Source organism: Polyodon spathula, chromosome 6, assembly GCF_017654505.1.
Source record: "Polyodon spathula isolate WHYD16114869_AA chromosome 6, ASM1765450v1, whole genome shotgun sequence".
Lineage (NCBI taxonomy): Eukaryota > Metazoa > Chordata > Actinopteri > Acipenseriformes > Polyodontidae > Polyodon > Polyodon spathula.
Window position 1 is genome coordinate 53,646,399 of NC_054539.1, and position 14,528 is coordinate 53,660,926.

Below are 14,528 nucleotides of genomic sequence, written 5' to 3' on the forward strand. Positions count from 1 at the left end.
TAACTGCAAGAATGTCTGCAGTACAAAATCGTAGACTCACACGTACATTTAAATTCAGTTTATTTTACCAGGACTTGACACTTTTTACTGTATGTTTCTAAAGCAGTGGTGCACAACTCTGTCCTGGAGGGCCGGTGTCACTGCAGGTTTTTATTCCAACTGCACCCTAAAGTACTTTATTGGACCTAATTAGAAGCTTAATTGGTCCAATTAACTAATTTATGGTATCATTAGAACAAAAACCAGGAGGGACACTGGCCTTCCATGGCCTGAGTTGTGCACCACTGTTCTGAAGCAACCAGGCCCCACACCCTGCTCACATATATAGAGTACAAACAGCTAAGTAAAAAACGAGACGACTCAATTATTAAATAATGTTCTACTTTTCACACAGAGGATTGCAAAGTAACTGTGATCTTTGCACTGCTGTTGTTATTCAGCACAGAACAATGAAGCCTGAGACCCATTCTCAGGTGACAGTATATATGCAGCATTGTCACTAAGGGTGTTATGACTATACAGGTATATTGTACGGTAATAGACAGGTGTCTTGTTATACAAGACCCAGAGCAGTACACAGCTACCTGTAGTCTACTACATGGTTCTTGGATGGTTTTACATTTGGTATGAATACATTATCTTCATTTTCTCAACAGCAAGATTAATGTGGACGTATACAGTGGCAAAAGCTTTTCCTCTGCTTGTGCTAGTAGATCAGAGGAAGGCTTAGACTCCCTTTATAACCTCTCCATTGAGCCGGGGAGAAGCGTGGGGGAGACTTCACATACATATTTTCTTCTTTCAACTATACATTTTAATTAACTTACCTGGCTAAACAACAATAATAGGTTGGGAACTAAAACGTTTTGCAAAGTAAGTAACCCTGCAAGACGGGGCACCACACGACAATACAGGCTTAATCATCGGCTTGTGCAAAGGTAATGTTACCAACATTCAAGTTTATGCAGAATTCATTAGCATACCCTGCTGGAGTATCCAAGTGCTGTTGAGACCAGTTGAAACCTGGACAGAGAAAAAAGGCCATCTCTACACAGTGCTATCTGTACAAATAATCAAACAAAAAATAAAACGCGAACTGTCCCACGATTCCAAGAGTTCACGTAACACCACTGCCCATTCAGGTCATCTGCTCAGTATCACAGTCTTGTTGTCAGGTGCCGATCATAAAGACCAACACTATAACTGATCTATAACTGTGTGCCCTTGAGCACCACATTGTCTCTGTTGTCCTGCAGAGGGGAGTGCTCTGGCAGGATAGAAATGCCTAGCTCGTCGGGCAGGCTGGCGAAGTGCCCATTGCTCACGATGCCAGTGGGACAGGTGCTAATCTCCATGTAGTTCTCTACATTAGTGCTGGGGTGAGTGGTGCTGCAGCAGCCCAGCGACAGGCAGTCCTCCGACAAGCAGGGGGTGTTGCAGGCCAGGGGGTCCTGGTCCTCATTGGTGTATTCGGGCTGGATGGTGACAGCATGCACCCCTGCATTATGGAAGATCTGCCGCACCTGCCGGGACACCCTCTGGAAGTCCCCTGAGTCGGCACACTTGAGGTGCAGCGTGGCGATGTTGCGGTCCGCTGCCAGCTCCCAGATGTGTAGCTCGTGGATACTGAGCACGCCCGGGATCTGGGCCAGAGCCTCACCTGCAACACAGACAGAGAGTACCAGCTGAGGCAAACAACTGCATAGCTAAGGAATCGTTCCACAGTAGAGGTCATCGGTACTGCCTGATATAATACAGGGCTACAGCCCTCCGAATCACTGTGTGTGAGGGAATATCAAAAGGAGTAGACATGAACAGACCAAGATTGAAAGCTGACATATCCATATCCATGATTTTTCATTTCAATTTTTATAACAACTACTTGCAGTGGAGACTTTTTTTTTTCCTGTGCAACAAAATATAAACTTGCTTTCTTGCTTTGTACATTCATTTACTTAGTAATTGATCTCCAAACAATGTCATACTAGATTTCTTTTTGCTTCACTTCCCTGTTCACTGCTGCTTATGCATGTGAGAGAGCTATAGTGAGCCCAGCAGGCAGGTCTTACTGAGACAATGTGTTTTCTTATTGAGTGAAACAAAGAGCATTAGTGCAGAATTCTTCGCATTGCTCCCTCTGTGTAATGCAGAGCTGTATCCATGGCAATGCTAGAGGCACTAAACCCCTGAGGAGTCCTGCGAGGAGCATAGTGTTCCTAAGCACAGCCTGGCTGGCAACAGGTATACCAGCTGATGTGTGCGTGAGTGTTAGTGTGTACTCACTGATGTGATCCACTCGCAGTCCACGGGGCACCATCTGCAGCAGGATGGCGCCGGTCTCCTTAAAGAGCGGGAATGCGGATGACAGGATGATAATCACCATGATGATGGTGAGGCTGGGGTCCACGTAACACTGCCAGTTACAGGGGGCGTCCGGGGGGAGGGGCAGGGCGTAGAAGAGAGAGGCAGCCACCACCACCACCACTGAGCCCAGGGCATCCCCCATGACATGGAGGAGAACACCTGGTGAGAGAGGAGGAAGGCAGAGTTTGAGGGAGAGGGGACGGGGGGGTGGGGGACGAAGAGAGCCGGGAGAGAGGTAGAGGGTGAGAGAGATAGAGCGGGTGAGTGAAGGAGAGGTAGAAGAAATATGAAAGAAGAGAGGAGGCAGTGTGAGAGAGACACCACCACTGACCCAAGAACATTGTCTATGATGTGGAGGAGAACACCTGGAGAGAGAGGAAAGGGAGAAAGAGGGGAGAGAAGAAGGGAATACAAATCCCTTGCCAGCTGTGCCTCTTACTCACCCCTGATGTTGAGTGCTGCTGCATTGCTCGTCTGCCTCGTCTTGACAGGATTGTCCGAGGCACTGTTGCTCAGCCCGGGGGGATCTGCATACCAACAAGAGATTATGTGTGTGTACAAGCTCTACAACGAGCCACTCAGCATTGTTAAGGGACAGGCAGACAGACAGTGACAGACAGCTAGGCAGGCAGGCAGGCAGGCAGGCAGGCAGGCAAGCAGGCAGGCAGGCAAGCAGACATGCAGGGCCAGGCATTCAAAACCTTAATTGCACATCTCTTCCTGACTTGGTTCAGTTTCTAAATATGAAAAAATAATAATAATAATCAATGTTCAATTTAGCAGCAATCAGTGGCAGAAGAAGAACAGCTAATTCAAGTTGATTCTGCATGATAATCTTCATACATCTTCATACATTCAACTCACCAGCAGGCAATACAACAGCAGTGTTAATGGGCTGATCATCACATTCATTCTCTGAGTGTAAAATATCAGGTATTCTACTGACGCACGATTAGACAGTCAGCAATGTCTCTGATCTTATGGAGAGGACTTTGTAATGATGCTGTTCTTGATTGCCCGTCAAACTAGACCAGACAAACAGAGTCAGCAAAGTGGTAGACTACCATGACCTGCAACCCTGCCATGTCGAATAGCAATTTCTCATAAACCGTTTCTGCAAAATCAGACTAGAAGTTCATAAGATATAGCCTTCAATAGCTCAGCCTATCAGGTGCCATTGTTCAGAGTTTTCACTGATTTCATACAGTGAAATAGCATTTCTTTGTTAACGTCTGTTTATAAAAACTATAGAAGGTGCTGAAAATGTTCATTAAAGTCGCTGTCATTTTAATTAGAATATTTTTTGATAGCTAGTCTGCTTCTTTTTTTATTTTTATTTTTTACTTTTGCTCCAGAGAGCTGTTTGCACCAGAAAAATGTAGGGAGAGTCCCTCTAAACACCTAGCTGTTTACGTCTTTGATCTATATTAATCCTACCCCCCTGCTGGATTGCAGCAGTTTGCTTGGTGTGTAGCAGGGGACTGGCCACAAGAAACCACTTAAAAACAAGACATTCGATGCTGCTGATCAAATATTGTTCCCATTTTTACCATTTCACTTTTGATATACTGGTGGCCTTTTACATACCTGAATATTCCAGACAATTGCTGGAGAACAGCTACCAGATAGGAATTACTACTGGCCTCTTACTGGACACCCGGTCCCAGTGAAGTGCCACAGCAAACAGATTCATTTAGGAGTGCAGACAACAAACAACTTCAGAACTCTTCGTGTATTTTCTTGCTTATTTATTTATGTACTTTGTTCAGCTGGGATCTCTTTGAAATGGCTTGGCTCTGCTTTGGATGGCTGTGCTCATGGTGAGCTCTGTGCAGGTCCACACAGTGTAGTCTGTGGCAGGTGCTCATTCCAGTTTGCCTACTTTGTTTCGCTCTGTTGAACAGCGTTCGCGTTGTGCTGTTAATTTTCCGCGTCTCTTGAGTTTTCTGGTAGGGGCCTTGAACTCTGTACGTGTCAGGTGCATTTTTTTTACAGGTTTTACGGTTACATGTTTCCTGTTGAACAATGCAGATTTCTAGAACATAGGGCATCTGTAAAACCTGTCAAACTTGCTACACCAATGAATATTACCACAGCCCTCAAAACCAATCACAGGATTAAAGTGCACACCAAAAGAGAAGTTTGATTGCCAAAACCACTAACTGTTTTTACATTATTTATTGTAAAAATTGTACAGCTCAGAATATTGGTGAATGTAGCAAATCAGTAGCCGTCAGATTTGCATAACATAAATACTAGTGCCAGGACTGGCAGTCCAGACCCACTCCATTGTCATTGCATTTATCTCATTCAACATGACCAAGATTTCAAACTGAATGCATGCATAATAGTTTTATATGCAACCAAACCACTCACTGAATGAAAGAACAGACAGCAAGAAGCCATCACTCAAACAGTAACTGACAGCCCATTCTGAATGAACAAAATAATATCACTGTGAAATATCTTCCAATTATGAGCTTGCACAATCTACAATCCCCACCTCCCTCACCTTTACTTTATATTAATTTATCATCCTCTTCTACCAAACATTTTATTTTTTATGGCTCTATATCATCTGTTTTGTCATCTAATTCTACCTGTGCTTTTTACCACTCTTACTGTGTGAGTAACAAGCCACTCTCACCTCGCGGGGCATAAAGTCCCATTCTAGGATAGCTAGTAGACACCCACCCCTCTAAATGTGACCATTAAGAAGCCATTCACACTTTTACCAACTAAAGGTGGAGCCCACACTCCAAAGGGTGGAGCCTACTCATCTAATCTATCTAGTCTATCTATCATATATATATATATATATATATATATATATATATATATATATATATATATGTCTCCAACAAGGTTGTTATACAACATTTAAAGATGTTGAAAAAGACTTCTAGTCAAAACATTTTGTCTTTAAATTATTGTTTATTTTAGTATTTCTTAATTCAGCGCTATTGAGTGTTTAACAGTTGTGGATGAATCTCTTTTGTAGTGCTGGCACTTAAGGAAATAACAACTAATTACCATTTTCATGTGAAATTGATGTTTCCATGTAAAAGTGGGTGTGGACTTCACTTTTTGCCCTTGAGATGCAAGTTAAATTATGGATTCACCCTGTCCTTCTCCTTGGCATGAGTTCTCCCCAAAACATGCACGTGCACCTTCACTTCATGGGAATTTTATTCTCTATGAAAACTAACAGCTTTAGTTATACTGGTAACATTTTACATCCCTGCTAAAAAACCCAGAAAACTACTGGTGAGCAGCTGAGAGCTGGGGAATTGTTATTACCCAGCCAGCAGATACAATCCCAGACAATCGATTCATTAGGCGTGCAGAGAACAAACAACTTTACAATAAAGGATTTTAATGGACTTTTTTTTTTTGTCTGACCCAAGGGGCATAATAAACTATATATATATATATATATATATATATATATATATATATATATCATATCATTTAATTACTTCGAAAATCAGAAAGAATACCTTTAGAATATATTCAGTTTGTAGATGATATTTGGGGGTTTGGACACATGGAGAAGAATCTCTTTTCCAGTTTCATAAAATGGTAAATGAAATACACAGCAATATTAATAGAAAAGAAAAATTATTTTTAGATACCATAGTAAAACTTGAATTAGATGTAACTGAGACTGACCTCTTCTGTATCCCTACTGACATGCACCAGTATTTACACATGTCCTCTGCACATCCAATACACACTAAAAGGGCAATCCCAAAGGGGCTAGGAATAAGAATACAAAGAATATGCTCTAAAGAAAGTGACTATGTAAAACAAAGACATGTATTAAAAACAAATCTTAAAAAAGGGGGATACAAAGAAAGAATTATAGAGACAGAGTTAAGAAAAGTGGATAAACTAAAAAGAGATTATCTACTAGATTATAAAAACAGAGCTAAAAAAGATCAAGAGTCCCATTAGTAATGACGTACTCTAAACTTTTGCACAATATTTCTAAGATAGTTTGGAAACACTTGCGGATTCTACATAATTCAGAAAAATTAAAAAAAGTATTTCTTAAGGCTCCAGTTGTAGCATTCAAAAGAGAAGCTAACATAGGTGATATTTTAGTTCACAGTAAACATAAAATAATAACTGACAGAATGAGTTCTACAAATACTTGCATTAGTACATGTAAAATGTGTAAATACATGAACAAAAGTAAAAAATATAATTTAACATGAGAACAACACATATTCACTAAAAACTAACATCTACAGTAAAAATTGCAATGTTGATTATGGAATAGCCTGTGAAAAATGTGATGAAATAAAATATGTTGGAGAGACTGGAACAACTTTATATAAAGGAATTCAGAACCACCTTTCACTAATTAGAATTAAAAAAAAAAAAAAAAAAAAAAAAAAAAAAAGAATGAACCAACAGTACAGCACTTCACCAGTCAAGGATATGACATAGATGATGTAAAGTTTGTAGTATTGGAACAGCTAAAATTAGACAATGTGACATACAGAACAATAAAAGAAGATAAATAGAAAAATAGACTGAACACGATTACGCCAGCGAGACTCAACAGAAAAAAATGAACTAATTAACTCCAATAAAGATATAACATTTAAATAAATAAATAAACAAAATTAATTCAAAAGTTGTGCATGCTGGTGCGCTGGGGAAGCCAAATCAAGGCTGATTCTCAGAGCCAGCATTGCATGATAATATAAATATAAGATTATATAAAATAATGTTAATTAGAATACAGATTTAAAGATATAAGTAAAAATTATGTTACAATATATAGAACACCATTACATCATGTAAGAAGAAATCATTGACAATAACAAGTAGTTGTCATTTCGCCAAAAACCTATAAATACCTCCAATGTTTTGATTCAAACACATGCTCCCTTGAGAAAGATATGTACAACATATCAAAGCGTTGGGCAGCTAGCTCTTTGCGCTGTGTGTGTGTGTGTGTGTGTGTGTGTGTGTTGATATGGCTATATAAATAAATAGCATTACACTCGCCATTTCAATGAAAGCTTACACCGTGGAGCTTTAACACTGAAACATCGTTCTGCAGTTGCAGCTGTAACAGATAGCGTGGCCAAAAGCAACAACAGGTCGAATACATCCGGATATAGAAGTCGTGTTCTTTACAGACCTTCAGGAGTTCTGGCAAAGACACTGTATTGTCCGATTCCCGAGCATTAAAATAGGCCCAACGTGATCTACAAATAAATCATACTGCATTTCAGGAACTCTGCATTGAAAATCTCGATTCAGCTTCACAAGTGCTTTCCCTTTAGTTTATTAACAGTTTTCAGTTTAGCATAAAATAACATAATTTTAAAAAGACTGTTTTTCCACTAATTGTACTACTGCAGCTGGACTTGAACATTTAAGTGACACAAGCGTCCGTGCTTAACTGCACGTTATGGGGGAACGTGTGCAAACCGAGTACACTCGCGTCCTTTACGTTGTGAGGATACACTCAGTTTGTGAGTGTCAGTGACAGAAACGGCAAGCACAACACACTGATAAGCAGAAATCAATATTTTGGAAATAATTATTGAAAGGGCCTACTTGCCCCTCCCTGCACGGACCAGTCTGCAGCAGGTTCTTGAAACAGCAGGGCCAGCTGAATACCACTAAACCATCAGCGCTAACCATAATTGCTAGGAGATTTTCATAATGGTGAAAACAACAAAACAAACAAACAAACACTTGAAAACGACAAAACAAACAAACAATCACTTTAGCACGTTAAAAAGACTTCTCGAAAAAAAAGTTTTTAAAATAATGTAAACCTGTATAAGTAAGTAAATAAATGTTTTGAGTGTGGTAACAATGATAATACCCACTTAGCACTTATCTTATCAGTGTTACGCACTGCCCCTGACTGGTACGAGATGGGCATCAAACAAGCACACACTTCTCATTTGTACAGTCACACCACACAACCTGACAGTAATCAAATAAATTAACAGGTATGTATGTTGTGTTAGTTTGAAATTGAAAAGCACCTGTTAGGCTGTCCACAGCGCCACCCGGTTGCTGTGTCTTCTCTCCCGGCACAGGTTCACTTCTCTTACTGCTGTAACAGCAGTCCTGAAAGATGATGAGCCCCACAATGTTGACGGCCAGACCCAGAGCCCCAACGATCAGAACCAGGGACGGGTCATCGATTCTTTCCGTATTGACCAGACGCATAACCGCTTCCACGAAGATAGTGAAACACAAAGCGGTTAGGAACACTGCGTTAGCCAACGCCCCGACCACTTCAGCCCGAGGTAGTCCGTAGGTTCGGCGACCGGAGCTGCCGAGTCGAGATACCCGGGCCGCAGTGATACCGACACACAGCGAAATCACGTCTGATAACATATTGAAAGAGTCCGACACCAGGGCGATAGAGTTACCAACATACCCCGACACCAACTCGGCCACGAAAAACACAAAAGTGATCACAAGCATGAACACTAGACGACATGTTTTCCCACTATATCGACCCATTGTTATTTATTATTATATCGGTATTATTATTACTATTAATATTATTATTGCTTATTTTTTAAGACGAAGGGTAAGATTAAACTGCGTTTTGCTGCGCAGAATTAAAATGCACCAGTTGCTTTGCAGAAAGTATCTTGGATAGATTCTTAGCTGCCGAACAATCAATCCAGTCCTACAAGCAGTTTTACAACATTGTAGAAACAATCCGCCTCGTTGGAATCTTAAGTGTTCTGCTTCCTCAGGGTGACAGTCTCCTCACGATGACTTTACAATATTGATCTTTGACCAGCTTTACATAGCCCGCATCATGGAAATGCTGTCATTTCAATTTTTCATTATCACACGTGATGGTACAGTGGGAATATAGTCAGAGGGTATACCGGTTATCTAGCTTTGCGTCACGCACGTCAATACAAAATTGCATTATTAACAAAACGTTATCTCTCCACGGTTCAAGGCTGAAGGTCTAAACGACAGGTCTGATTTGCTTGTGTTTTTCTCTTGCCGGTGTTAGCAGTTCATCTTGAAAAAAAAATCTTGCTTTCTACCCACGCCTTTCCTTTCATTCCTTTCCCTTTATAAATGCACGGTGCAAAACTAGACAGTTTAATATGCCTCTCCTTCTAAACATCACAAGATTTAAGCTTCGATTTTTAAACAGAGAAATAGAGAGGAAAAAAAAAAAACGCAAAGCTTGATGACCCAACTCTGATATGCTAATACAGCTGAATACACCTGAAAACATGGAAAACGCATTTCACGATTCCAAACACAAGTAGCTGTAACACCGACTGTAAATTAGCTCCCCCTAGCACAAGCGTACATTGGAGTTTACTCAGCGGTTCAGACAAGAAGAAAAAAGCCATTACTAATAGCAATAAATCTACATAGATATTTTTTATAGCATAAAGAGCAATAGCATGAAAGAAAACACAATTTTGTATGTTTCTGAATCCACTTGACTTCTATTGCATTTACCAATTGACTGAGCAGGTATTTAAAAAAAAAATTAAAAACGCCAGAGTTGGGTCTGCTGGTAATGTGGTTGCTTCGCAAGTCCCCGGTAACATTGCAACCCCCAGTTTCAGAACCCCTGTCCTTGAAGACATACACAGGTGGCATCATATTTAATCTTACATAATAACAATGTATGTAATAACATACAGACACAATTTTAAGGAAAAAAAAACAGTTATAGGTGGATATTTATTTTAAAGTACAGTCGGGCTTATCCTCTACAAACAGAACCGCATCACCACCTTGTGGTGAGTTTAACACATCACCCTGTGAATAAATAGTATATTTTAAATGTTTTTCTGGTGTGACCACATAGAAAACATTCAATTAACACAGAATTACAAAAAAAAGGTCTGTCCCCCAGAATCACCAGGGTTGTCCTTCAGTGAGAAAGGTAAGCTGGGCTGCAGTGTGGAAGGCAGTGACTGAGTTATTTTGATTTATGATACCAGAATACTGTCGCTGACAAAACATTGCAAAACAATTAGACGCAAAAGTGAAACAACCCAACTGAGATAGTTTCAATATTGGCTACATTATTCAACATCAATATGCCAAGTGCTTTTTGTGTGTCATGTACACTTGTATGTATAAAATATGTCCAGACTCTCTATACAGTATATCAGCACCCACTACCTTCCACACTATAGCCCAGCACTCTAACCACTAAGCTACTCAAACCCACTGCCTTCCTCACTGCAGCCCAGCCCACTAACCACTGAGCTACTCAAACCCACTGCCTTCCACACTGCAGCCCAGCACTCTAACCACTGAGCTACTCGAACCCACTGCCTTCCATACTGCAGCCCAGCACTCTAATCACTGAGCTACTCGAACCCACTGCCTTCCACACTGCAGCCCAGCACACTAACCACTGAGCTACTCAAACCCACTGCCTTCCACACTGCAGCCCAGCACTCTAACCACTGAGCTACTCGAACCCACTGCCTTCCATACTGTAGCCCTACACTCCACCCACTGATCTCCTCAAACCCACTGCCTTCCACACTGCACCCCTGCACTCTAACCACTGAGCTACTCCAACCCTCTGCCTTCCACACTGCAGCCCAGCTTACCTTTCTCACTGAAGGACAACCCTGGTGATTCTGGGGGGCAGACCTCTTTCAGAGTGTCCTCATCTGAGGGACAGACGAGATGCGTTTAGAACAAGGCTTGAGCTCCGTCTTCACGAAGCACTGTTTTTGTAATTAACTATTTGAGAAGAAGGATTACCTCAACAAAAAACCTCAGAGATTGCAAACATCGTCAAAAGGCAAGGGGACAATACTGTGTGTGTGTGTGTGTGTGTGTGTGTGTGTGTGTGTGTGTGTGTGTGTGTGTGTGTGTGTGTGTGTGTGTAATTTGAAGTAACCAACATCAAAAACAGGTGTCTTACCCTGCAAAGCTGAAGTTCTGTGAGGAGACGTGAGTGAGATATAAGAACATAAGAACATAAGAAAGTTTACAAACGAGAGGAGGCCATTCGGCCCATCTTGCTCGTTTGGTTGTTAGTAGCTTATTGATCCCAAAATCTCATCAAGCAGCTTCTTGAAGGATCCCAGGGTGTCAGCTTCAACAACATTACTGGGGAGTTGATTCCAGACCCTCACAATTCTCTGTGTAAAAAAGTGTCTCCTATTTTCTGTTCTGAATGCCCCTTTTTCTAAACTCCATTTGTGACCCCTGGTCCTTGTTTCTTTTTTCAGGCTGAAAAAGTCCCTTGCGTCGACACTGTCAATACCTTTTAGAATTTTGAATGCTTGAATTAGGTCGCCACGTAGTCTTCTTTGTTCAAGACTGAACAGATTCAATTCTTTTAGCCTGTCTGCATATGACATGCCTTTTAAGCCCGGAATAATTCTGGTCGCTCTTCTTTGCACTCTTTCTAGAGCAGCAATATCTTTTTTATAGCGAGGTGACCAGAACTGCACACAATATTCAAGATGAGGTCTTACAAGTGCATTGTACAATTTTAACATTACTTCCCTTGATTTAAATTCAACACTTTTCACAATGTATCCGAGCATCTTGTTAGCCTTTTTTATAGCTTCCCCACATTGCCTAGATGAAGACATTTCTGAGTCAACAAAAACTCCTAGGTCTTTTTCATAGATTCCTTCTCCAATTTCAATATCTCCCATATGATATTTATAATGTACATTTTTATTTCCTGCGTGCAGTACCTTACACTTTTCTCTATTAAATGTCATTTGCCATGTGTCTGCCCAGTTCTGAATCTTGTCTAGATCATTTTGAATGACCTTTGCTGCTGCAACAGTGTTTGCCACTCCTCCTACTTTTGTGTCGTCTGCAAATTTAACAAGTTTGCTTACTATACCAGAATCTAAATCATTAATGTAGATTAGGAATAGCAGAGGACCTAATACTGATCCCTGTGGTACACCGCTGGTTACCACACTCCATTCTGAGGTTTTTCCTCTAATCAGTACTTTCTGTTTTCTACATGTTAACCACTCCCTAATCCATGTACATGTGTTTCCTTGAATTCCAACTGCGTTCAGTTTGAGAATTAATCTTTTGTGCGGGACTTTGTCAAAAGCTTTCTGGAAATCTAAATAAACCATGTCATATGCTTTGCAATTATCCATTATCGATGTTGCATCCTCAAAAAAATCAAGCAAGTTAGTTAGGCACGATCTCCCTTTCCTAAAACCATGTTGACTGTCTCCCAGTACCCTGTTACCATACAGGTAATTTTCCATTTTGGATCTTATTATAGTTTCCATAAGTTTGCATATAATAGAAGTCAGGCTTACTGGTCTGTAGTTACCTGGTTCAGTTTTGTTTCCCTTTTTGTGGATCGGTATTACGTTTGCAATTTTCCAGTCTGTCGGTACCACCCCTGTGTCAAGAGACTGCTGCATGATCTTGGTTAGCGGTTTGTAAATTACTTCTTTCATTTCTTTGAGTACTACTGGGAGGATCTCATCCGGCCCAGGGGATTTGTTTATTTTAAGAGCTCCTAGTCCCTTTAACACTTCTGCCTCAGTTATGCTAAAGTTATTTAAAACTGGATAGGAACTGGATGACATGTGGGGCATGTTGTCAGTATCTTCCTTTGTAAAAACTTGTGAAAAGTAATCATTTAATATATTTGCTATTTTTTTTTCTTCCTCTACGATTTTGCCATTTGTATCTCTTAAACATTTAATCTCCTCTTTGAATGTTCTCTTGCTGTTGTAATATTGGAAAAACATTTTGGAATTGGTTTTAGCTCCCTTAGCAATGTTCATTTCTATTTCTCTCTTGGCTTTTCTAACTTCCTTTTTGACTTGCATTTGCAGTTCCGTGTACTCTTTCTGCGTACTTTCTTTTTGGTCCTTTTTTAATGCTCTGTAAAGTGTCTTTTTTCGCTGAATATTTTTTTTAATTGATCTATTAAACCATTTTGGCAATTTAGTTTTACATTTAGATTTGTCTACTTTAGGGATGTAATTGTTTTGCGCCTCTAGTACTACATTTTTGAAGAACAACCATCCTTCTTCTGTGGGTGTTTTCTCTATTTTACTCCAATCTACTTCTGTTAGTCTCTGTTTCATGCCTTCATAGTTTGCTTTTCTAAAATTGTAAACCTTAACTTTAGTCTTTACTTTTGGGGATTTAAAAAACACTTCAAATGAGTGATGGGTGAAATGGGTGCCTTCACAAATTGTGTTAGGAAGCAGTCATTTGTCATTTCCACCATTTCTATTTCATCCTTCGCGCTACCCACCGGGTTTTCCCATTTTATTTGGGGGAAGTTGAAATCCCCCATTAGTATGGCTTCTCCTTTGCTACACACATTTCTAATGTCATTGTATAACAGATTATTGTGCTCACCGTCTGAATCTGGCAGTCTATAGCATGCTCCTATTATTATGCCTTTTGAATTTTTGTCTGTTATTCTGACCCATATTGATTCGGTTTTATTTTCTTTGTCCAGGTTTAACACCTGGGCTTCAAGACTGTTTCTTATGTACAGCGCTACCCCTCCTCCTCTTCTGTCCTGCCTGTCTTTCCTATACAGTGTATACCCACAAATATTATATTCGTCCCCATCACTCTCAGATAACCACGTTTATATGAAACCGATTTTTGTGCATTAGTAATAAACAGTACCGATATGAAGCTTTGTCCTTTAGATCTAAATTAGTACCATTTGCAGCACCTCTGCACTCGGCTGATCAAATCAAAAATAGTGGCCAACAAACTGAACTACCCTATTTTTGCAGGGGTTATGCTTATTGGTGATCCGCAGCACATCCAGAGACACAACCTAAGTTTAACCCCATCCATTTTCAGGGTAAGTTCAACCTACAACCAAGGCATCAGGAAATGCAGCTACGTGAAGAGTCCAGGGGAGTTTTTATTACAACCAATATACACAGTATCAATGGAGCGTGTAGCGTTCACTATAAATACACTTTTTTCATAAAACATTTATGGATTCAAGTTGCTAAAAATAATTAACTATTTAATTTGGAACCTTATAATGCTCCATAAAGTTGCCTTCTCATGCTAAATATTCAAGTTGAAGAAAAAAAACTAAGTTTTTTTTTTTTTGTTGTTGTTGCATGGAATCATATACGAATGTCGTAACTTATGTTCACCAGACTTCAGTAGTGATGATCCCATTGGTA

At 40.2% G+C, this 14,528-nt stretch overlaps 1 protein-coding gene across 1 annotated transcript; it reads right to left on the bottom strand.

Moving 5' to 3' along the window:
- Positions 1–211: 211 nt before the first annotated feature.
- slc30a10 (solute carrier family 30 member 10) lies at positions 212–9,608 on the bottom strand. Its single transcript, XM_041253153.1, has 4 exons — positions 8,385–9,608; positions 2,808–2,891; positions 2,284–2,523; positions 212–1,660 (listed from the first exon to the last, which is right to left on the bottom strand). The coding sequence occupies exons 1-4, from the start codon at positions 8,869–8,871 to the stop codon at positions 1,209–1,211; spliced, it is 1,263 nt and encodes a 420-aa protein (XP_041109087.1). The 5' UTR covers positions 8,872–9,608; the 3' UTR covers positions 212–1,208.
- Between the last annotated feature and the right edge of the window lie 4,920 nt (positions 9,609–14,528).